Genomic DNA, 23,936 nt, shown 5'->3' with positions numbered 1-23,936 from the left:
AAGGAAAAGTACTCTGTGTTTGTTGTTACAGTTTCATTAGTCTTTTTTTCCACAAATTTAATTTGTTTTCATCTTATAACACATTTTGTAATAAACCGTTGGTTTATCTGAACAAATAATTTAACATTCAACAACCTTAAAAATGAAAAAGTCCAGTTTTTTCAAACAGCTATACTTTTATTCAAACTGGCTTAATTTACAAATGCAACAGAAATCAAGTGGTTGAAATATTATTAGAAATAAATATGAATATTACAATCATCAGTCGGCAAAACTGTATTAAGAAGGAGCATTAAGATGACAATTAAATGTCTTATCATTATGAGTAAAGCCTGACATGTGGTCTGTGTAATTTACAGACAATATTCGTCGTATGTTCATGGATCAGAACGTTCCTTCTAAAATGTAATTTACATTATTAGTTGCTGTCATTTGCAAGTTATTAGTTGTTCCTGTTCCTGTTGGTCTGATGGTATAGCTGCCTTTTTCATACGCCAGACGTGTTGCGAATGCCTATAACATTTTGTGGATGCAGGTGAAACATGCGGTCCATGGTAGATGTTACGAATGGGTAAAAATTGGAGCAGCATGGAGCCCTTTCGCCTGATAAAATTCACAATTTCCATAAAGTACAAAATACTTTGCTACTTCTGAAGTGTGTGCCAAGTTTGATAACTTTTCTAGAATGTTTTGCCATGAATAACATTCTCAGACCCGAATTACAGGTGCAGTATGGGAAAAACAACTTTTAAGGATAAAACATGCAAACAGAGGGAAACCATGTAAAACCCACCAAGGAATCCTACAAGACATGTGCATGTGTATCCGTTAATGCTGTCTTCACATGTGCCTCCATTCTTGCAGGGTTCAGATTCACACTCATCAATGTTGACTGAACAGTTCTCTCCTGTAATTAAAAAAGACCAGTTCAATCACAGGACCAAAGAAACATGGATCAGAGCGGATTCTTTTGGTTCACTCACCTGCAAATCCAGGCTGACACTGGCATATATACCCTGCTGCATCAGCAAAGCTCAGCACCCAGTCCTCGTCCCAGTCTGATGGATCTGACCTCTCGAAACACTCGCCGTCATTTTCACAGGGATGATGGGCACACTCATCTATGTCCAACTCACAGTTCAGCCCTTCATAACCTGAGGCAGCACAACAAGAACACAGCGTCACTCCTGCCTCATCTATTACATTTCATATACTGTACATGTGGCATGACCTAAGATTTGTGTTTTCTATATATTCTTTATACATTTTTTAGTGTGGTTATGTGATGGTTTGGAACAATTTCACCACTGGGCAGCCTTCACAGTCAACAACTATGGCGTTTATTCTGTAGTTCCGATTCAGGCACCATTAATACACCATGTATAAACTTACAAGTTAATTTTTATACAGCTCTAGAGCTGCTATTTACATGCACACACACACACACACACACACACACACACACACACACACACACACACACACACACACACACACACACACACACACACACACACACACACACACACACACACACACACACACACACACACACACACAATTTACATAAGCTCATTGGAGTTGATGTATTGTAGAGATCTGCTACCTTTATTACCTAAGCAGACATTTATTGCACCAAATAAAATGTGTAAAATATATTCAATCTTCAAAATGAAATAATCTTCATTTTGAAGATTGAATATATTTTACAAAGTTATAAACTGTGATGAAATCTTTAGCATATGTGGTTTTCATGAAATTTAGAAATTGCAATTAGGAAGTGAGGACAAGCTGCTTATGCTTGTTGCTGTTTTAGCCGCTTTGACTGTTTAAGCGTAACAATCCAGTTTTAACAATTTCAGGAGATTTACCCATCTCTGATCATTTTAGTATATCTGTTTCACCAAATGAGTTGTTTTCAGCTGTTTTAGCTGCTTTATTATTTTTGGTTGTTGGAGTCATTTTTAGTCTTTTACATTTCATTTGCTGTTTTAATGTATTTCACTGCTGTCATTCTAAAATTGTTTGTTCATGTTATTTTTACTCGAAATGCAGCTGAAACACAGTGGACAAATTGGCATGTGACACATTTTGAACAAACTATTCTGCTATTCAACTAAATAAAAGCTTTGTGCAGCGACGACAGAGGGGCTGAGGAGCCACGTGGCTCCAGAGCTGCAAGCTGTAGCCCCCTCATCTATTAATTCACGTGTTTTCATAATCTCAACACTGTTGTTTTATTGTCATGACTTAGAGCCAGTGCGATGATTTCTTCTTGGTGTTCTTATCAGTGTTGTCCTGTCTGAGCAGCTGTACATGATGAGATACATTAATTCCTTCTCTCCGGTTTGGCATAGTGCAGTTCAGTACCTGGCCAGCAGAGGCAGGAGTATTCTCTGATTCCTTCGATACACGTGGCTCCGTGCTGGCAAGGATCAGACAAACACTCAGGGATGTCGATTTCACAGTGATCGCCCTCGAACCCGGAGCCGCTGCAGTCGCACTCATAACTGCAACACATACAAACTGATCAATTTAGCATCTACTTTTAAAAAAACAACTTTAAAATGTCTAGGACTCTTTCATATAATTCAAACCTCTCATTTGCATCATACATCAATATTAGTTTTCTTTTTTCATAAATCACTAAAACACTCAAACTAAAAGCTCAAAACCTTTATATTTCAGAAATTAGCTCGCCATCGACATGATTACTTTGTGGCATGGAAGGAGGTTCTCTCAACCAGAATGGAGTGGGTGTGTCGGTGACGTGTGGGGGGGTGTCGGGGACGTGTGGGGGGGTGTCGGGGACGTGTGGGGGGGTGTTGGTGATGTATGGGGGTGTGTCATGACGTGTGGGGGGTGTGTTGGTGATGTATGGGGTTGTGTCATGACGTGTGGGGGGTGTTGGTGACATGTGGGGGTGTGTCGGTGACATGTGGGGGGGTGTTGGTGATGTATGGGGGTGTGTCATGACGTGTGGGGGGGTGTTGGTGACGTGTGGGGTGTATCGGTGACGTGTGGGGGTGTGTCATGACGTGTGGGGGGGTGTCAGTGACGTGTGGGGGAGTGTTGGTGTGTCGGTGACGTGTGGGGGTGTGTCATGACATGTGGGGGGGTGTCGGTGATGTATGGGGTTGTGTCATGACGTGTGGGGGGTGTTGTTGACATGTGGGGGTGTGTCGGTGACATGTGGGGGGGTGTTGGTGATGTATGGGGGTGTGTCATGACGTGTGGGGGGGTGTTGGTGACGTGTGGGGTGTATCGGTGATGTGTGGGGGTGTGTCATGACGTGTGGGGGGGTGTCAGTGACGTGTGGGGGAGTGTTGGTGTGTCGGTGACGTGTGGGGGTGTGTCATGACATGTGGGGGGGTGTCGGTGACGTGTGGGGGGGTGTCATGACGTGTGGGGGGTGTCGGTGACGTGTGGGGGGAGTCGGTGAAGTGTGAGGGTGTGAGGGGGTGTGTTGCTGATGTATGGGGGTGTGTCGGTGACGTGTGGGGGTGTGTTGGTGATGTATGGGGTTGTGTCATGACGTGTGGGGGGTGTTGGTGACGTGTGGGGTTGTGTCATGACGTGTGGGGGGTGTTGGTGACGTGTGGGGGTGTGTCGGTGACATGTGGGGGGGTGTGGTGATGTATGGGGGTGTGTCATGATGTGTGTGGGGGTGTGGTGACGTGTGGGGTGTATCGGGGACGTGTGGGGGTGTGTCATGACGTGTGGGGGGGTGTCGGTGACGTGTGGGGGAGTGTTGGTGTGTTGGTGACGTGTGGGGGTGTGTCATGACATGTGGGGGTGTGTCGGTGATGTGTGGGGGGGGTGTCATGACGTGTGGGGGGTGTCGGTGATGTGTGGGGGTGTGTCATGACATGTGGGGGGGTGTCGGTGATGTGTGGGGGGGGAGTTGGTGAAGTGTGGGGGTGTGTTGGTGACGTGTGGGGGGGTGTGGTGACGTGTGGGGGTGTGTTGGTGACGTGTAGGGGGGTGTGGTGACGTGTGGGGGGGTGTGGTGACGTGTGGGGGTGTGTTGGTGATGTGTGGGGGTGTGTTGGTGACGTTTGGGGGTGTCGGTGAAGTGTGGGGGTGTGTCTGTGATGTGTGGGGGTGTGTTGGTGATGTGTGGGGGTGTGTTGGTGATGTGTGGGGGTGTGTTGGTGACGTGTGGGGGGGTGTTGGTGACGTGTGGGGGAGTGTCGGTGATGTGTGGGAGAGTGTTGGTGTGTCGGTGACGTGTGGGGGTGTGTTGGTGACGTGTGGGGGGCATCGGTGATGTGTGGGAGGGTGTCGGTGACGTGTGGGGGTGTGTCGGTGACGTGTGGGGGTGTGTTGGTGACGTGTGGGGGGTGTGGGTGATGTGTGGGGGGGTGTTGGTGTGTCGGTGACGTGTGGGGGATTGTGGTGTGTTGGTGATGTGTGATGGGGTGTCGGTGACGTGTGGGGGGGTGTTGGTGATGTGTGGGGGTGTGTTGGTAACGTGCGGGGGTGTGTCGGTGATGTGTGGGGGGGTGTCGGTGTGTCGGTGACGTGTGGGGGGGTGTCGGTGACGTGCGGGTGGTGTGGGTAACGTGGGGGGGGGTGTTGGTGTGTCGGTGACGTGTGGGGGTGTGTCGGTGACGTGGGGGGGGTGTCAGTGACGTGTGGGCGTGTGTTGGTGACGTGTTGGGGGGTGTCGATGACGTGTGAGGGAGTGCTGGTGTGTCGGTGATGTGTGGGGGAGTGTCGGTGATGTGTGGGGGGGTCTTGGTGATGTGTGGGGGTGTTGGCTGACTTGTGGGGGTGTGTTGGTGACGTATGGGGGTGTAACATGACGTGTGGGGGGGTGTTGGTGACGTGTGGGGGGGGTGTCGGTGACGTGTGGGGGGTGTCGGTGACTTGTGGGGGGTGTCGGTGTGTCTGTGACGTGTGGCGGAGTGTTGGTGACGTGTGGGGGGGTGTTGGCGTGTCGGTGATGTGTGGGGGGGTGTCAGTGACGTGTGGGGGTGTGTCGGTGACGTGTGGGGGGGTGTTGGTGACGTGTGGGGGAGTGTTGGTGTGTCCGTGACGTGTGGGGGTGTGTCATGACATGTGGGGGGGTGTCGGTGATGTGTGGGGGGGTGTCATGCCATGTGGGGGGTGTCGGTGACGTGTGGGGGGGTGTTGGTGATGTATAGGGGTGTGTCATGACATGTGGGGGGGTGTTGGTGACGTGTGGGGTGTATCGGTGATGTGTGGGGGTGTGTCATGACGTGTGGGGGGGTGTCGGTGACGTGTGGGGGAGTGTTGGTGTGTCGGTGACGTGTGGGGGGGTGTCATGACGTGTGGGGGGTGTAGGTGACGTGTGGGGGGGAGTCGGTGAAGTGTGGGGGTGTGTTGGTGACGTGTGGGGGTGTGTTGCTGATGTATGGGGGTGTGTCGGTGACGTGTGGGGGTGTGTTGGTGATGTATGGGGTTGTGTCATGACGTGTGGGGGGTGTTGGTGACGTGTGGGGTTGTGTCATGACGTGTGGGGGGTGTTGGTGACGTGTGGGGGTGTGTCGGTGACATGTGGGGGGGTGTGTCATGACATGTGGGGGGGTGTCGGTGATGTGTGGGGGGGTGTCATGACGTGTGGGGGGTGTTGGTGACGTGTGGGGGGGGAGTTGGTGAAGTGTGGGGGTGTGTTGGTGACGTGTGGGGGGGTGTGGTGACGTGTGGGGGTGTGTTGGTGACGTGTAGGGGGGTGTGGTGACGTGTGGGGGGGTGTGGTGACGTGTGGGGGTGTGTTGGTGATGTGTGGGGGTGTGTTGGTGACGTTTGGGGGTGTCGGTGAAGTGTGGGGGTGTGTCTGTGATGTGTGGGGGTGTGTTGGTGATGTGTGGGGGTGTGTTGGTGATGTGTGGGGGTGTGTTGGTGACGTGTGGGGGGGTGTTGGTGACGTGTGGGGGAGTGTCGGTGATGTGTGGGAGAGTGTTGGTGTGTCGGTGACGTGTGGGGGTGTGTTGGTGACGTGTGGGGGGCATCGGTGATGTGTGGGAGGGTGTCGGTGACGTGTGGGGGTGTGTCGGTGACGTGTGGGGGTGTGTTGGTGACGTGTGGGGGGTGTGGGTGATGTGTGGGGGGGTGTTGGTGTGTCGGTGACGTGTGGGGGATTGTGGTGTGTTGGTGATGTGTGATGGGGTGTCGGTGACGTGTGGGGGGGTGTTGGTGATGTGTGGGGGTGTGTTGGTAACGTGCGGGGGTGTGTCGGTGATGTGTGGGGGGGTGTCGGTGTGTCGGTGACGTGTGGGGGGGTGTCGGTGACGTGCGGGTGGTGTGGGTAACGTGGGGGGGGTGTTGGTGTGTCGGTGACGTGTGGGGGTGTGTCGGTGACGTGGGGGGGGTGTCAGTGACGTGTGGGCGTGTGTTGGTGACGTGTTGGGGGGTGTCGATGACGTGTGAGGGAGTGCTGGTGTGTCGGTGATGTGTGGGGGAGTGTCGGTGATGTGTGGGGGGGTCTTGGTGATGTGTGGGGGTGTTGGCTGACTTGTGGGGGTGTGTTGGTGACGTATGGGGGTGTAACATGACGTGTGGGGGGGTGTTGGTGACGTGTGGGGGGGGTGTCGGTGACGTGTGGGGGGTGTCGGTGACTTGTGGGGGGTGTCGGTGTGTCTGTGACGTGTGGCGGAGTGTTGGTGACGTGTGGGGGGGTGTTGGCGTGTCGGTGATGTGTGGGGGGGTGTCAGTGACGTGTGGGGGTGTGTCGGTGACGTGTGGGGGGGTGTTGGTGACGTGTGGGGGAGTGTTGGTGTGTCCGTGACGTGTGGGGGTGTGTCATGACATGTGGGGGGGTGTCGGTGATGTGTAGGGGGGTGTCATGCCATGTGGGGGGTGTCGGTGACGTGTGGGGGGGTGTTGGTGATGTATAGGGGTGTGTCATGACATGTGGGGGGGTGTTGGTGACGTGTGGGGTGTATCGGTGATGTGTGGGGGTGTGTCATGACGTGTGGGGGGGTGTCGGTGACGTGTGGGGGAGTGTTGGTGTGTCGGTGACGTGTGGGGGGGTGTCATGACGTGTGGGGGGGTGTAGGTGACGTGTGGGGGGGAGTCGGTGAAGTGTGGGGGTGTGTTGGTGACGTGTGGGGGTGTGTTGCTGATGTATGGGGGTGTGTCGGTGACGTGTGGGGGTGTGTTGGTGATGTATGGGGTTGTGTCATGACGTGTGGGGGGTGTTGGTGACGTGTGGGGTTGTGTCATGACGTGTGGGGGGTGTTGGTGACGTGTGGGGGTGTGTCGGTGACATGTGGGGGGGTGTGGTGATGTATGGGGGTGTGTCATGATGTGTGGGGGGGTGTGGTGACGTGTGGGGTGTATCGGGGACGTGTGGGGGTGTGTCATGACGTGTGGGGGGGTGTCGGTGACGTGTGGGGGAGTGTTGGTGTGTTGGTGACGTGTGGGGGTGTGTCATGACATGTGGGGGTGTGTCGGTGATGTGTGGGGGGGGTGTCATGACGTGTGGGGGGTGTCGGTGATGTGTGGGGGTGTGTCATGACATGTGGGGGGGTGTCGGTGATGTGTGGGGGGGTGTCATGACGTGTGGGGGGTGTCGGTGACGTGTGGGGGGGGGAGTTGGTGAAGTGTGGGGGTGTGTTGGTGACGTGTGGGGGGGGTGTGGTGACGTGTGGGGGTGTGTTGGTGACGTGTAGGGGGGTGTGGTGACGTGTGGGGGGGTGTGGTGACGTGTGGGGGTGTGTTGGTGATGTGTGGGGGTGTGTTGGTGACGTTTGGGGGTGTCGGTGAAGTGTGGGGGTGTGTCTGTGATGTGTGGGGGTGTGTTGGTGATGTGTGGGGGTGTGTTGGTGACGTGTGGGGGGGTGTTGGTGACGTGTGGGGGAGTGTCGGTGATGTGTGGGAGAGTGTTGGTGTGTCGGTGACGTGTGGGGGTGAGCATGACGTGTGGGGTTGTGTTGGTGATGTGTGGGGGGGGTGTCAGTGACTTGTGGGGGGTGTCGGTGTGTCTGTGACGTGTGGCGGAGTGTTGGTGATGTGTGGGGGGGTGTTGTTGACGTGTGGGGGTGTGTCATGACAAGTGGGGGGTGTCGGTGATGTGTGGGGGGGTGTCATGACATGTGGGGGGGTGTCGGTGACATGTGGGGGGGTGTTGGTGATGTATAGGGGTGTGTCATGACGTGTGGGGGGGTGTTGGTGACGTGTGGGGTGTATCGGTGATGTGTGGGGGGGTGTTGGTGACGTGTGGGGGAGTGTTGGTGTGTCGGTGATGTGTGGGGGGGTGTCATGACGTGTGGGGGGTGTAGGTGACGTGTGGGGGGGAGTCGGTGAAGTGTGTGGGTGTGTTGGTGACGTGTGGGGGTGTGTTGCTGATGTATGGGGTGTGTCGGTGACGTGTGGGGGTGTGTTGGTGATGTATGGGGGTGTGTCATGATGTGTGGGGGGGTGTTGGTGATGTATAGGTGTATGTCTTGACGTGTGGGGGGGTGTTGGTGACGTGTGGGGTGTGTCGGTGACGTGTGGGGGTGAGTCATGATGTGTGGGGGGTGTTGGTGATGTATAGGGGTGTGTCATGATGTGTGGGGGGGTGTTGGTGATGTATAGGGGTGTATCATGATGTGTGGGGGGGTCTTGGTGATGTGTGGGGGTGTTGGGTGACTTGTGGGGGTGTGTTGGTGACGTATGGGGGTGTAACATGACGTGTGGGGGGGTGTTGGTGACGTGTGGGGGGGGTGTCGGTGACGTGTGGGGGGTGTCGGTGACTTGTGGGGGGTGTCGGTGTGTCTGTGACGTGTGGCGGAGTGTTGGTGACGTGTGGGGGGGTGTTGGCGTGTCGGTGATGTGTGGGGGGGTGTCAGTGACGTGTGGGGGTGTGTCGGTGACATGTGGGGGGGTGTTGGTGACGTGTGGGGGAGTGTTGGTGTGTCCGTGACGTGTGGGGGTGTGTCATGACATGTGGGGGGGTGTCGGTGATGTGTGGGGGGGTGTCATGCCATGTGGGGGGTGTCGGTGACGTGTGGGGGGGTGTTGGTGATGTATAGGGGTGTGTCATGACATGTGGGGGGGTGTTGGTGACGTGTGGGGTGTATCGGTGATGTGTGGGGGTGTGTCATGACGTGTGGGGGGGTGTCGGTGACGTGTGGGGGAGTGTTGGTGTGTCGGTGACGTGTGGGGGGGTGTCATGACGTGTGGGGGTTGTAGGTGACGTGTGGGGGGGAGTCGGTGAAGTGTGGGGGTGTGTTGGTGACGTGTGGGGGTGTGTTGCTGATGTATGGGGGTGTGTCGGTGACATGTGGGGGTGTGTTGGTGACGTGTGGGGTGTGTCGGTGACGTGTGGGGGTGAGCATGACGTGTGGGGGTGTGTTGGTGATGTGTGGGGGGGGTGTCAGTGACTTGTGGGGGGTGTCGGTGTGTCTGTGACGTGTGGCGGAGTGTTGGTGATGTGTGGGGGGGTGTTGTTGACGTGTGGGGGTGTGTCATGACAAGTGGGGGGTGTCGGTGATGTGTGGGGGGGTGTCATGACATGTGGGGGGGTGTCGGTGACATGTGGGGGGGTGTTGGTGATGTATAGGGGTGTGTCATGACGTGTGGGGGGGTGTTGGTGACGTGTGGGGTGTATCGGTGATGTGTGGGGGGGTGTTGGTGACGTGTGGGGGAGTGTTGGTGTGTCGGTGATGTGTGGGGGGGTGTCATGACGTGTGGGGGGTGTAGGTGACGTGTGGGGGGGAGTCGGTGAAGTGTGGGGGTGTGTTGGTGACGTGTGGGGGTGTGTTGCTGATGTATGGGGTGTGTCGGTGACGTGTGGGGGTGTGTTGGTGATGTATGGGGGTGTGTCATGATGTGTGGGGGGGTGTTGGTGATGTATAGGGGTATGTCTTGACGTGTGGGGGGGTGTTGGTGACGTGTGGGGTGTGTCGGTGACGTGTGGGGGTGAGTCATGATGTGTGGGGGGTGTTGGTGATGTATAGGGGTGTGTCATGATGTGTGGGGGGGTGTTGGTGATGTATAGGGGTGTATCATGATGTGTGGGGGGGTGTTGGTGATGTGTTGGGGGTGTCGATGACGTGTGAGGGAGTGTTGGTGTGTCGGTGATGTATGGGGGAGTGTCGGTGATGTGTGGGGGGGTCTTGGTGATGTGTGGGGGTGTTGGCTAACTTGTGGGGGTGTGTTGGTGACGTATGGGGGTGTAACATGACGTGTGGGGGGGTGTTGGTGACGTGTGGGGGGGGGTGTCGGTGACGTGTGGGGGGTGTCGGTGACTTGTGGGGGGTGTCGGTGTGTCTGTGACGTGTGGCGGAGTGTTGGTGACGTGTGGGGGGGTGTTGGTGTGTCGGTGATGTGTGGGGGGGTGTCAGTGACGTGTGGGGGTGTGTCGGTGACGTGTGGGGGGGTGTTGGTGACGTGTGGGGGTGTCAGTGATGTGTGGGGGGTGTCAGTGTGTTGGTGACGTGTGGGGGGGGTGTCGGTGACGTGTGGGGGGTTGTCGGTGACGTGTGGGGGGTGTCACTGATGTGTGGGGGGGGTGTTGGTGTGTTGGTGACGTGTGGGGGGGTGTCGGTGACGTGCGGGTGGTGTGGGTGACGTGGGGGGGTGTTGGTGTGTCGGTGACATATGGGGGTGTGTCGGTGATGTGTGGGGGTGTTTCGGTGATGTGTGGGGTAGTGTCAGTGTGTTGGTGACGTGTGGGGGAGTGTGGTGTGTTGGTGACGTGTGGGGGGTGTCGGTGATGTGTGGGGGAGTGTGCTGTGTTGGTGACGTGTGGGGGGTGTTGGTGTGTTGCTGATGTGTGGGGGGTGTGGGTGATGTGTGGGGGGGTGTTGCTGTGTCGGTGACGTGTGGGGGGTGTCGGTGACGGGTGGGGGGTGTCGGTGACGTGTGGGGGAGTGTTGGTGTATTGGTGATGTGTGGGGGGGTGTGGGTGATGTGTGGGGGATGTGGTGATGTGTGGGGGTATGTTGGTAACTTGCGGACGTGTGTCGGTGATGTGTGGGGGGGTGTCGGTGTGTCGGTGACGTGTGGGGGGGTGTTGGTGACGTGTGGGGGAGTGTGGTGTGTCGGTGACGTTTCGGGGTGTGTCGGTGACGTATGGGGGTGTGTCGGTGATGTGTGGGGGGGTGTCAGTGACGTGTGGGGGGTGTCGGTGATGTGTGGGGGAGTGTGGTGTGTCGGTGACGTTTCGGGGTGTGTCGGTGACGTATGGGGGGGTGTCAGTGTGTTGGTGACGTGTGGGGGGTGTCGGTGACGTGTGGGGGAGTATTGGTGTGTTGGTGATGTGTGGGGGGGTGTCAGTGACGTGTGGGGGGGTGTCAGTGTGTTGGTGACGTGTGGGGGGTGTCAGTGATGTGTGGGGGAGTGTGCTGTGTTGGTGATGTGTGGGGGGTGTGGGTGATGTGTGGGGGGTGTTGCTGTGTCGGTGACGTGTGGGGGGTGTCGGTGACGGGTGGGGGGGTGTCGGTGACGTGTGGGGGAGTGTGGTGTATTGGTGACGTGTGGGGTGGTGTCAGTGATGTGTGGGGGGGTGTGGGTGATGTGTGGGAGGGTGTTGCTGTGTCAGTGACGTGTGGGGGGTGTCGGTGACGGGTGGGGGGTGTCGGTGACGTGTGGGGGAGTGCCGGTGTGTTGGTGACGTGTGGGGGGTGTCAGTGATGTGTGGGGGGGTGTCGGTGTGTTGGTGACGTGTGGGGGGGTGTCAGTGATGTGTGGGGGGGTGTCGGTGTGTTGGTGACGTGTGAGGGGTGTCGGTGATGTGTGGGGGGGTGTCGGTGATGTGTGGGGGGGTGTTGGTGACGTGTGGGGGGGTGTCAGTGAGTGTGGGGGGGTGTCAGCGTGTTGGTGACGTGTGGGGGAGTGTTGGTGTGTTGGTGACGTGTGGGGGGGTGTGGGTGATGTGTGGGGGGTGTCGGTGTGTTGGTGATGTGTGGGGGTGGGTGGTGACGTGTGGGGGGGTGTCGGTGACATGTGGAGTTGTGTTGGTGATGTGTGGGGGTGTGTCGGTGATGTGTGGGGGGGTGTGAGTGAGTGTGGGGGGGTGTCGGTGTGTTGGTGACGTGTGGGGGGGGTGTCGGTGATTTGTGGGGGAGTGTTGGTGTGTTGGTGATGTGTGGGGGGGTGTCAGTGAGTGTGGGGGGGTGTCAGTGTGTTGGTAACGTGTGGGGGAGTGTTGGTGTGTTGGTGACGTGTGGGGGGGTGTCAGTGATGTGTGGGGGGGGTGTCGGTGATGTGTTGGGGAGTGTGCTGTGTTGGTGACGTGTGGGGGGGTGTGGGTGTGTTGGTGATGTGTGGAGGGATGTGGCTGATTTGTGGGGGGGTGTGGCTGTGTCGGTGACGGGTGGGTGGGTGTCGGTGACTTGTGGGGGAGTGTTGGTGTATTGGTGACGTGTGGGGTGGTGTCAGTGATGTGTGGGGGGGTGTGGGTGATGTGTGGGGGGGTGTTGCTGTGTCGGTGACGTGTGGGGGGTGTCGGTGACGGGTGGGGGGGTGTCGGTGACGTGTGGGGGAGTGTCGGTGTGTCGGTGACGTGTGGGGGGGTGTCAGTGATGTGTGGGGGGGTGTCAGTGTGTTGGTGACGTGTGGGGGGGTGTCGGTGATTTGTGGGGGAGTGTTGGTGTGTTGGTGATGTGTGGGGGGGGTGTGGGTGATGTGCGGGGGGGTGTTGGTGTGTCGGTGATGTGTGGGGGGGTGACGGTGACGTGCGGGGGGTGTCAGTTATGTGTGGGGGGGTGTTGGTGACGTGTGGGGGGGTGTCAGTGAGTGTGGGGGGGTGTCAGTGTGTTGGTGACGTGTGGGGGAGTGTTGGTGTGTTGGTGACGTGTGGGGGGGTGTCAGTGATGTGTGGGGGGGTGTCGGTGATGTGTTGGGGAGTGTGCGGTGTTGGTGACGTGTGGGGGGGTGTGGGTGTGTTGGTGATGTGTGGAGGGATGTGGCTGATGTGTGGGGGTGTGTGGCTGTGTCGGTGACGTGTGGGGGGTGTCGGTGATGGGTGGGGGGGGTGTCAGTGATGTGTGGGGGGGGTGTCGGTGATGTGTTGGGGAGTGTGCTGTGTTGGTGACGTGTGGGGGGGTGTGGGTGTGTTGGTGATGTGTGGAGGGATGTGGCTGATTTGTGGGGGGGTGTGGCTGTGTCGGTGACGGGTGGGTGGGTGTCGGTGACTTATGGGGGAGTGTTGGTGTATTGGTGACGTGTGGGGTGGTGTCAGTGATGTGTGGGGGGGTGTGGGTGATGTGTGGGGGGGTGTTGCTGTGTCGGTGACGTGTGGGGGGTGTCGGTGACGGGTGGGGGGGTGTCGGTGACATGTGGGGGAGTGTCGGTGTGTCGGTGACGTGTGGGGGGTGTCAGTGATGTGTGGGGGGGTGTCAGTGTGTTGGTGACGTGTGGGGGGGTGTCGGTGATTTGTGGGGGAGTGTTGGTGTGTTGGTGATATGTGGGGGGGGTGTGGGTGATGTGCGGGGGGGTGTTGGTGTGTCGGTGATGTGTGGGGGGGTGACGGTGACGTGCGGGGGGTGTCAGTGATGTGTGGGGGGGTGTTGGTGACGTGTGGGGGGGTGTCAGTGAGTGTGGGGGGGTGTCAGTGTGTTGGTGACGTGTGGGGGAGTGTTGGTGTGTTGGTGACGTGTGGGGGGGTGTCAGTGATGTGTGGGGGGTGTCGGTGATGTGTTGGGGAGTGTGCTGTGTTGGTGACGTGTGGGGGGGTGTGGGTGTGTTGGTGATGTGTGGAGGGATGTGGCTGATTTGTGGGGGTTTGTGGCTGTGTCGGTGACGTGTGGGGGGTGTCGGTGACGGGTGGGGGGGTGTCGGTGACTTGTGGGGGAGTGTTGGTGTATTGGTGACGTGTGGGGTGGTGTCAGTGATGTGCGGGGGGGTGTGGGTGATGTGTGGGGGGGTGTTGCTGTGTCGGTGACGGGTGGGGGGGTGTCGGTGATGTGTGGGGGAGTGTTGGTGTGTTGGTGATGTGTGGGGGGGTATCGGTGTGTTGGTGACGTGTGGGGGGTGTCAGTGATGTGTGGGGGGGTGTCGGTGTGTTGGTGACGTGAGGGGGGGTCTCGGTGATTTGTGGGGGAGTGTTGGTGTGTTGGTGACGTGTGGGTGAGTGTGGGGGGGTGTCGGTGTGTTGGTGACGTGTGGGGGGTGTCAGTGATGTGTGGGGGTGTCGGTGACGTGTGGGGGGGTGTTGGTGATGTGTGGGGGTGTGTTGGTAACGTGCGGGGGTGTGTCGGTGATGTGTGGGGGGGTGTCGGTGTGTCGGTGACGTGTGGGGGGGTGTCGGTGACGTGCGGGTGGTGTGGGTAACGTGGGGGGGGTTTTGGTGTGTCGGTAATGTGTGGGGGTGTGTCGGTGACGTGGGGGGGTGTCAGTGACGTGTGGGCGTGTGTTGGTGATGTGTTGGGGGGTGTCGATGACGTGTGAGGGAGTGTTGGTGTGTCGGTGATGTATGGGGGAGTGTCGGTGATGTGTGGGGGGGTCTTGGTGATGTGTGGGGGTGTTGGCTGACTTGTGGGGGTGTGTTGGTGACGTATGGGGGTGTAACATGACGTGTGGGGGGGGTGTTGGTGACGTGTGGGGGGGTGTCGGTGACGTGTGGGGGGTGTCGGTGACTTGTGGGGGGTGTCGGTGTGTCTGTGACGTGTGGCGGAGTGTTGGTGACGTGTGGGGGGGTGTTGGTGTGTCGGTGATGTGTGGGGGGGTGTCAGTGACGTGTGGGGGTGTGTCGGTGACGTGTGGGGGGGTGTTGGTGTCGTGTGGGGGTGTCAGTGATGTGTGGGGGGTGTCAGTGTGTTGGTGACGTGTGGGGGGGTGTCGGTGACGTGTGGGGGGTTGTCGGTGACGTGTGGGGGGTGTCACTGATGTGTGGGGGGGTGTTGGTGTGTTGGTGACGTGTGGGGGGGTGTCGGTGACGTGCGGGTGGTGTGGGTGACGTGGGGGGGTGTTGGTGTGTCGGTGACATATGGGGGTGTGTCGGTGATGTGTGGGGGTGTTTCGGTGATGTGTGGGGTAGTGTCAGTGTGTTGGTGACGTGTGGGGGAGTGTGGTGTGTTGGTGACGTGTGGGGGGTGTCGGTGATGTGTGGGGGAGTGTGCTGTGTTGGTGACGTGTGGGGGGTGTTGGTGTGTTGCTGATGTGTGGGGGGTGTGGGTGATGTGTGGGGGGGTGTTGCTGTGTCGGTGACGTGTGGGGGGTGTCGGTGACGGGTGGGGGGTGTCGGTGACGTGTGGGGGAGTGTTGGTGTATTGGTGATGTGTGGGGGGGTGTGGGTGATGTGTGGGGGATGTGGTGATGTGTGGGGGTATGTTGGTAACTTGCGGACGTGTGTCGGTGATGTGTGGGGGGGTGTCGGTGTGTCGGTGACGTGTGGGGGGTGTTGGTGATGTGTGGGGGAGTGTGGTGTGTCGGTGACGTTTCGGGGTGTGTCGGTGACGTATGGGGGTGTGTCGGTGATGTGTGGGGGGGTGTCAGTGACGTGTGGGGGGGTGTCGGTGATGTGTGGGGGAGTGTGGTTGTGTCGGTGACGTTTCGGGGTGTGTCGGTGACGTATGGGGGGGTGTCAGTGTGTTGGTGACGTGTGGGGGGTGTCGGTGACGTGTGGGGGAGTATTGGTGTGTTGGTGATGTGTGGGGGGGTGTCAGTGACGTGTGGGGGGGTGTCAGTGTGTTGGTGACGTGTGGGGGGTGTCGGTGACGTGTGGGGGAGTATTGGTGTGTTGGTGATGTGTGGGGGGGGGTGTCGGTGAAGTGTGGGGGAGTGTGGTGTGTTGGTGATGTGTGGGTGATGTGTGGGGCGATGTTGGTGTGTCGGTTACGTATGGGGGTGTGTTGGTGACGTGTGGGGCGGTGCTTGGTGTGTCGGTGACGTGTGGGGGGTGTCGGTGACGTGTGGGGGGGTGTCGGTGACGTGTGGGGGGTTGTCGGTGACGTGTGGGGGGTGTCGGTGACGTGTGGGGGGGTGTCACTGATGTGTGGGGGGGTGTCGGTGTATTGGTGACGTGTGGGGGGGTGTCGGTGACGTGTGGGGGTGTCGGTGACGTGTGGGGGAGTGTTGTTGACATGTGGGGGGGTGTTGGTAATGTGTGGGGGTGTTTGGTAACGTGCGGGGGGGTGTCGGTGTGTCGGTGACGTGTGGGGGGGGTGTCGGTGACGTGCGGGTGGTGTGGGTGACGTGGGGGGGTGTTGGTGTGTCGGTGACGTATGGGGGTGTGTCGGTGACGTGTGGGGTGTCAGTGATGTGTGGGGGGTGTCAGTGTGTTGGTGACGTGTGGGGGGGTGTCTGTGACGTGTGGGGGGTTGTCGGTGACGTGTGGGGGGTGTCACTGATGTGTGGGGGGGGTGTTGGTGTGTTGGTGACGTGTGGGGGGGTGTCGGTGACGTGCGGGTGGTGTGGGTGACGTGGGGGGGTGTTAGTGTGTCGGTGACATATGGGGGTGTGTCGGTGATGTGTGGGGGTGTTTCGGTGATGTGTGGGGTAGTGTCAGTGTGTTGGTGACGTGTGGGGGAGTGTGGTGTGTTGGTGACGTGTGGGGGGTGTCGGTGATGTGTGGGGGAGTGTGCTGTGTTGGTGACGTGTGGGGGGTGTTGGTGTGTTGGTGATGTGTGGGGGGTGTGGGTGATGTGTGGGGGGTGTCGGTGACGGGTGGGGGGGTGTCGGTGACGTGTGGGGGAGTGTTGGTGTATTGGTGATGTGTGGGGGGTGTGGGTGATGTGTGGGGGGGTGTTGCTGTGTCGGTGACGTGTGGGGGAGTGTTGGTGTGTTGGTGATGTGTGGGGGGGTGTCGGTGTGTTGGTGACGTGTGGGGGGGGTGTCAGTGATGTGTGGGGGGGTGTCAGTGATGTGTGGGGGGGTGTCGGTGTGTTGGTGACGTGTGGGGGGGTGTCGGTGATTTGTGGGGGAGTGTTGGTGTGTTGGTGATGTGTGGGGGGGTGTGGGTGATGTGTGGGGGGGGTGTTGGTGTGTCGGTGACATGTGGGGGGTGTCGGTGACGTGTGGGGGGTGTTGGTGATGTGTGGGGGGGTGTGGGTGATGTGTGGGGGGTGTCGGTGTGTTGGTGATGTGTGGGGGGGTTTCAGTGATGTGTGGGGGTGGGTGGTGACGTGTGGGGGGGTGTCGGTGACGTGTGGAGTTGTGTTGGTGATGTGTGGGGGTGTGTCGGTGATGTGTGGGGGGGTGTCAGTGAGTGTGGGGGGTGTCAGTGTGTTGATGACTTGTGGGGGGGTGTCGGTGATGTGTGGAGGAGTGTCGGTGACGTGTGGGGGAGTGTCGGTGTGTTGGTGACGTGTGGGGGGTGTCAGTGATGTGTGGGGGAGTGTGCTGTGTTGGTGATGTGTGGGGGGTGTGGGTGATGTGTGGGGGGTGTTGCTGTGTCGGTGACGTGTGGGGGGTGTCGGTGACGGGTGGGGGGGTGTCGGTGACGTGTGGGGGAGTGTGGTGTATTGGTGACGTGTGGGGTGGTGTCAGTGATGTGTGGGGGGGTGTGGGTGATGTGTGGGAGGGTGTTGCTGTGTCAGTGACGTGTGGGGGGTGTCGGTGACGGGTGGGGGGTGTCGGTGACGTGTGGGGGAGTGTCGGTGTGTTGGTGACGTGTGGGGGGTGTCAGTGATGTGTGGGGGGGTGTCGGTGTGTTGGTGACGTGTGGGGGGGGTGTCGGTGATTTGTGGGGGAGTGTGCTGTGTTGGTGATGTGTGGGGGGGTGTGGGTGATGTGTGGGGGTGTTGGTGTGTTGGTGACGTGTGGGGGAGTGTTGGTGTGTTGGTGACGTGTGGGGGGGGTGTCAGTGATGTGTGGGGAGGTGTCGGTGTGTTGGTGACGTGTGGGGGTGTGTGGGTGATGTGTGGGGGGGTGTTGGTGTGTCGGTGACGTGTGGGGGGGTGTCGGTGACGTGGGGGGGTGTGGTGTGTCGGTGACGTGTGAGGGGTGTCGGTGATGTGTGGGGGGGTGTTGGTGACGTGTGGGGGGGTGTTGGTGACGTGTGGGGGGGTGTCAGTGAGTGTGGGGGGGTGTAAGTGTATTGGTGACGTGTGGGGGAGTGTTCGTGTGTTGGTGACGTGTGGGGGGGGTGTCGGTGATGTGTGGGGAGGTGTCGGTGTGTTGGTGATGTGTGGGGGAGTGTGCTGTGTTGGTGACGTGTGGGGGGGTGTTGGTGTGTTGGTGATGTGTGGAGGGGTGTGGGTGATGTGTGGGGGTGTGTGGCTGTGTCGGTGACGTGTGGGGGGTGTCGGTGATGGGTGGGGGGGTGTCGGTGACGTGTGGGGGAGTGTTGGTGTATTGGTGACGTGTGGGGTGGTGTCGGTGATGTGTGGGGGGTTGTGGGTGATGTGTGGGGGGGTGTTGCTGTGTCTGTGACGTGTGGGGGGTGTCGGTGACGGGTGGGGGGGTGTCGGTGACGTGTGGGGGAGTGTCGGTGTGTCGGTGACGTGTGGGGGGGGTGTCAGTGATGTGTGGGGGGGTGTCGGTGTGTTGGTGATGTGTGTGGGGGGTGTGGGTGATGTGCGGGGGGGGTGTTGGTGTGTCGGTGACGCGTGGGGGGGGTGACGGTGACGTGCGGGGGGTGTCGGTGACGTGTGAGGGGTGTCGGTGATGTGTGGGGGGGGTGTTGGTGATGTGTGGGGGGTTGTTGGTGACGTGTGGGGGGGTGTCAGTGAGTGTGGGGGGGTGTCAGCGTGTTGGTGACGTGTGGGGGAGTGTTGGTGTGTTGGTGACGTGTGGGGGGGTGTGGGTGATGTGTGGGGGGTGTCGGTGTGTTGGTGATGTGTGGGGGGGTGTCAGTGATGTGTGGGGGTGGGTGGTGACGTGTGGGGGGGTGTCGGTGACATGTGGAGTTGTGTTGGTGATGTGTGGGGGTGTGTCGGTGATGTGTGGGGGGGTGTGAGTGAGTGTGGGGGGGTGTCGGTGTGTTGGTGACGTGTGGGGGGGTGTCGGTGATTTGTGGGGGAGTGTTGGTGTGTTGGTGATGTGTGGGGGGGTGTCAGTGAGTGTGGGGGGGTGTCACTGTGTTGGTGACATGTGGGGGACTGTTAGTGTGTTGGTGACGTGTGGGGGGGTGTCAGTGATGTGTGGGGGGGGTGTCGGTGATGTGTTGGGGAGTGTGCTGTGTTGGTGACGTGTGGGGGGGTGTGGGTGTGTTGGTGATGTGTGGAGGGATGTGGCTGATTTGTGGGGGGGTGTGGCTGTGTCGGTGACGGGTGGGTGGGTGTCGGTGACTTGTGGGGGAGTGTTGGTGTATTGGTGACGTGTGGGGTGGTGTCAGTGATGTGTGGGGGGGTGTGGGTGATGTGTGGGGGGGTGTTGCTGTGTCGGTGACGTGTGGGGGGTGTCGGTGACGGGTGGGGGGGTGTCGGTGACGTGTGGGGGAGTGTCGGTGTGTCGGTGACGTGTGGGGGGGTGTCAGTGATGTGTGGGGGGGTGTCAGTGTGTTGGTGACGTGTGGGGGGGTGTCGGTGATTTGTGGGGGAGTGTTGGTGTGTTGGTGATGTGTGGGGGGGGTGTGGGTGATGTGCGGGGGGGTGTTGGTGTGTCGGTGATGTGTGGGGGGGTGACGGTGACGTGCGGGGGGTGTCAGTGATGTGTGGGGGGGTGTTGGTGACGTGTGGGGGGGTGTCAGTGAGTGTGGGGGGGTGTCAGTGTGTTGGTGACGTGTGGGGGAGTGTTGGTGTGTTGGTGACGTGTGGGGGGGTGTCAGTGATGTGTGGGGGGGTGTCGGTGATGTGTTGGGGAGTGTGCTGTGTTGGTGACGTGTGGGGGGGTGTGGGTGTGTTGGTGATGTGTGGAGGGATGTGGGTGATGTGTGGGGGTGTGTGGCTGTGTCGGTGACGTGTGGGGGGTGTCGGTGATGGGTGGGGGGGGTGTCGGTGACGTGTGGGGGAGTGTTGGTGTGTTGGTGACGTGTGGGGGGGTGTCAGTGATGTGTGGGGGGGGTGTCGGTGATGTGTTGGGGAGTGTGCTGTGTTGGTGACGTGTGGGGGGGTGTGGGTGTGTTGGTGATGTGTGGAGGGATGTGGCTGATTTGTGGGGGGGTGTGGCTGTGTCGGTGACGGGTGGGTGGGTGTCGGTGACTTGTGGGGGGTGTCAGTGATGTGTGGGGGGGTGTCAGTGTGTTGGTGACGTGTTGGGGGGGTGTCGGTGATTTGTGGGGGAGTGTTGGTGTGTTGGTGATGTGTGGGGGGGGTGTGGGTGATGTGCGGGGGGGTGTTGGTGTGTCGGTGATGTGTGGGGGGGTGACGGTGACGTGCGGGGGGTGTCAGTGATGTGTGGGGGGGTGTTGGTGACGTGTGGGGGGGTGTCAGTGAGTGTGGGGGGGTGTCAGTGTGTTGGTGACGTGTGGGGGAGTGTTGGTGTGTTGGTGACGTGTGGGGGGGTGTCAGTGATGTGTGGGGGGGTGTCGGTGATGTGTTGGGGAGTGTGCTGTGTTGGTGACGTGTGGGGGTGTGTGGGTGTGTTGGTGATGTGTGGAGGGATGTGGCTGATTTGTGGGGGTTTGTGGCTGTGTCGGTGACGTGTGGGGGGTGTCGGTGACGGGTGGGGGGGTGTCGGTGACTTGTGGGGGAGTGTTGGTGTATTGGTGACGTGTGGGGTGGTGTCAGTGATGTGCGGGGGGGTGTGGGTGATGTGTGGGGGGGTGTTGCTGTGTCGGTGACGTGTGGGGGGTGTCGGTGACGGGTGGGGGGGTATCGGTGATGTGTGGGGGAGTGTTGGTGTGTTGGTGATGTGTGGGGGGGTGTCGGTGTGTTGGTGACGTGTGGGGGGTGTCAGTGATGTGTGGGGGGGTGTCGGTGATTTGTGGGGGAGTGTTGGTGTGTTGGTGACGTGTGGGTGAGTGTGGGGGGGTGTCGGTGTGTTGGTGACGTGTGGGGGGGTGTCAGTGATGTGTGGGGGTGTCGGTGACGTGTGGGGGGGGTGTTGGTGATGTGTGGGGGTGTTTTGGTAACGTGCGGGGGTGTGTCGGTGATGTGTGGGGGGGTGTCGGTGTGTCGGTGACGTGTGGGGGGGTGTCGGTGACGTGCGGGTGGTGTGGGTAACGTGGGGGGGGTTTTGGTGTGTCGGTAATGTGTGGGGGTGTGTCGGTGACGTAGGGGGGGGGTGTCAGTGACGTGTGGGCGTGTGTTGGTGACGTGTTGGGGGGTGTCGATGACGTGTGAGGGAGTGTTGGTGTGTCGGTGATGTATGGGGGAGTGTCGGTGATGTGTGGGGGGGTCTTGGTGATGTGTGGGGGTGTTGGGTGACTTGTGGGGGTGTGTTGGTGACGTATGGGGGTGTAACATGACGTGTGGGGGGGTGTTGGTGACGTGTGGGGGGGTGTCGGTGACGTGTGGGGGGTGTCGGTGACTTGTGGGGGGTGTCGGTGTGTCTGTGACGTGTGGCGGAGTGTTGGTGACGTGTGGGGGGGTGTTGGTGTGTCGGTGATGTGTGGGGGGGTGTCAGTGACGTGTGGGGGTGTGTCGGTGACGTGTGGGGGGGTGTTGGTGACGTGTGGGGGAGTGTTGGGTGTGTCCGTGACGTGTGGGGGTGTGTCATGACATGTGGGGGGGTGTCGGTGATGTGTGGGGGGGTGTCATGACATGTGGGGGGATGTCGGTGACGTGTGGGGGGGTGTTGGTGATGTATAGGGGTGTGTCATGACGTGTGGGGGGGTGTCGGTGACGTGTGGGGGAGTGTTGGTGTGTCGGTGACGTGTGGGGGGGTGTTGACGTGTGGGGGGTGTAGGTGACGTGTGGGGGGGACTCGGTGAAGTGTGGGGGTGTGTTGGTGACGTGTGGGGGTGTGTTGCTGATGTATGGGGATGTGTCGGTGACGTGTGGGGGTGTGTTGGTGATGTATGGGGGTGTGTCATGATGTGTGGGGGGGTGTTGGTGATGTATAGGGGTGTGTCATGACGTGTGGGGGGGTGTTGGTGACGTGTGGGGGTGAGTCATGACGTGTGGGGGTCTGTTGGTGATGTATGGGGGTGTTTCATGATGTGTGGGGGGGTGTTGGTGATGTGTGGGGGGGTGTCGGTGACTTGTGGGGGGTGTCGGTGTGTCTGTGACGTGTGGCGGAGTGTTGGTGATGTGTGGGGGGGTGTCGTTGATGTGTGGGGGGTGTCGGTGTTTCTGTGACGTGTGGGGGAGTGTTGGTGATGTGTGGGGGGGTGTCGGTGATGTGTGGGGGGTGTGGGTGATGTGTGGGGGAGTGTTGGTGTGTCCGTGACGTGTGGGGGTGTGTCATGACATGTGGGGGGGTGTCGGTGATGTGTGGGGGGGTGTCATGACATGTGGAGGGGTGTTGGTGACGTGTGGGGTGTATCGGTGATGTGTGGGGGTGTGTCATGACGTGTGGGGGGGTGTCGGTGACGTGTGGGGGAGTGTTGGTGTGTCGGTGACGTGTGGGGGGGTGTCATGACGTGTGGGGGGTGTAGGTGACGTGTGGGGGGAAGTCGGTGAAGTGTGGGGGTGTGTTGGTGACGTGTGGGGGGGTGTTGCTGATGTATGGGGGTGTGTTGGTGACGTGTGGGGGTGTGTTGGTGATGTATGGGGGTGTGTCATGATGTGTGGGGGGGTGTTGGTGATGTATAGGGGTGTGTCATGACGTGTGGGGGGGTGTTGGTGACGTGTGGGGTGTGTCGGTGACGTGTGGGGGTGAGTCATGACGTGTGGGGTGTGTTGGTGATGTATGGGGGTGTATCATGATGTGTGGGGGGTGTTGGTGATGTGTGGGGGGGTGTTGGTGACTTGTGGGGGGTGTCGGTGTGTCTGTGACGTGTGGCGGAGTGTTGGTGATGTGTGGGGGGGTGTCGTTGATGTGTGGGGGGTGTCGGTGTTTCTGTGACGTGTGGGAGAGTGTTGGTGATGTGTGGGGGGGGTGTCGGTGTGTTGGTGATGTCTGGGGGGGTGTCAGTGATGTGTGGGGGGTGTCAGTGATGTGTGAGGGGGTGTCGGTGTGTTGGTGATGTCTGGGGGGGTGTCAGTGATGTGTGGGGGGTGTCAGTGATGTGTGGTGGGGTGTTGGTGTGTCGGTGACGTGTCGGGGTGTGTCGGTGACGTATGGGGGTGTGTCGGTGATGTGTGGGGGGCTGTCACTGACTTGCGGGTGGTGTGGGTGACGTGGGGGGGTGTTGGTGTGTCGGTGATGTGTGGGGGGTGCCGGTGACGTGTGGGGGGTTTCAGTGACGTGTGGGGGAGTGTTGCTGTGTCGGTGACGTGTGGGGGGTGTCGGTGACGGGTGGGGGGGTGTCGGTGATGTGTGGGGGAGTGTTGGTGTGTTGGTGATGTGTGGGGGGGTGTCGGTGTGTTGGTGATGTCTGGGGGGGTGTCAGTGATGTGTGGGGGGTGTCAGTGATGTGTGGTGGGGTGTTGGTGTGTCGGTGACGTGTCGGGGTGTGTCGGTGACGTATGGGGGTGTGTCGGTGATGTGTGGGGGGCTGTCACTGACTTGCGGGTGGTGTGGGTGACGTGGGGGGGTGTTGGTGTGTCGGTGATGTGTGGGGGGTGCCGGTGACGTGTGGGGGGTTTCAGTGACGTGTGGGGGAGTGTTGCTGTGTCGGTGACGTGTGGGGGGTGTCGGTGACGGGTGGGGGGGTGTCGGTGATGTGTGGGGGAGTGTTGGTGTGTTGGTGATGTGTGGGGGGGTGTCGGTGTGTTGGTGACGTGTGGGGGGTGTCAGTGATGTGTGGGGGGGTGTCGGTGTGTTGGTGACGTGTGGGGGGGTCTCGGTGATTTGTGGGGGAGTGTTGGTGTGTTGGTGACGTGTGGGTGAGTGTGGGGGGGTGTCGGTGTGTTGGTGACGTGTGGGGGGGTGTCAGTGATGTGTGGGGGTGTCGGTGACGTGTGGGGGGGTGTTGGTGATGTGTGGGGGTGTGTTGGTAACGTGCGGGGGTGTGTCGGTGATGTGTGGGGGGGTGTCGGTGTGTCGGTGACGTGTGGGGGGGTGTCGGTGACGTGCGGGTGGTGTGGGTAACGTGGGGGGGGTTTTGGTGTGTCGGTAATGTGTGGGGGTGTGTCGGTGACGTAGGGGGGGGTGTCAGTGACGTGTGGGCG

The 23,936-nt window shown here is 59.6% G+C and overlaps 1 protein-coding gene across 1 annotated transcript in view; it reads right to left on the bottom strand.

Moving 5' to 3' along the window:
• Positions 1-23,936, bottom strand: part of crb2a (crumbs cell polarity complex component 2a) — a gene marked incomplete at both ends in the record, with an annotated part of 107,035 nt that overhangs the window by 28,561 nt on the left and 54,538 nt on the right. Inside the window, 3 exons of the mRNA XM_080510027.1 lie at positions 794-907; positions 984-1,154; positions 2,371-2,510. Coding sequence (XP_080366153.1) covers positions 794-907; positions 984-1,154; positions 2,371-2,510 — 425 coding nt within the window. The remainder of the gene's footprint in view (positions 1-793; positions 908-983; positions 1,155-2,370; positions 2,511-23,936) is intronic.

The sequence above is a fragment of the Blennius ocellaris genome, assembly GCF_963422515.1.
Source record: "Blennius ocellaris genome assembly, chromosome: 15".
Classification (NCBI taxonomy): Eukaryota; Metazoa; Chordata; class Actinopteri; order Blenniiformes; family Blenniidae; genus Blennius; species Blennius ocellaris.
Note: the sequence above shows the minus strand (reverse complement) of the source record. Positions and strands in the feature narration are given on the sequence as shown.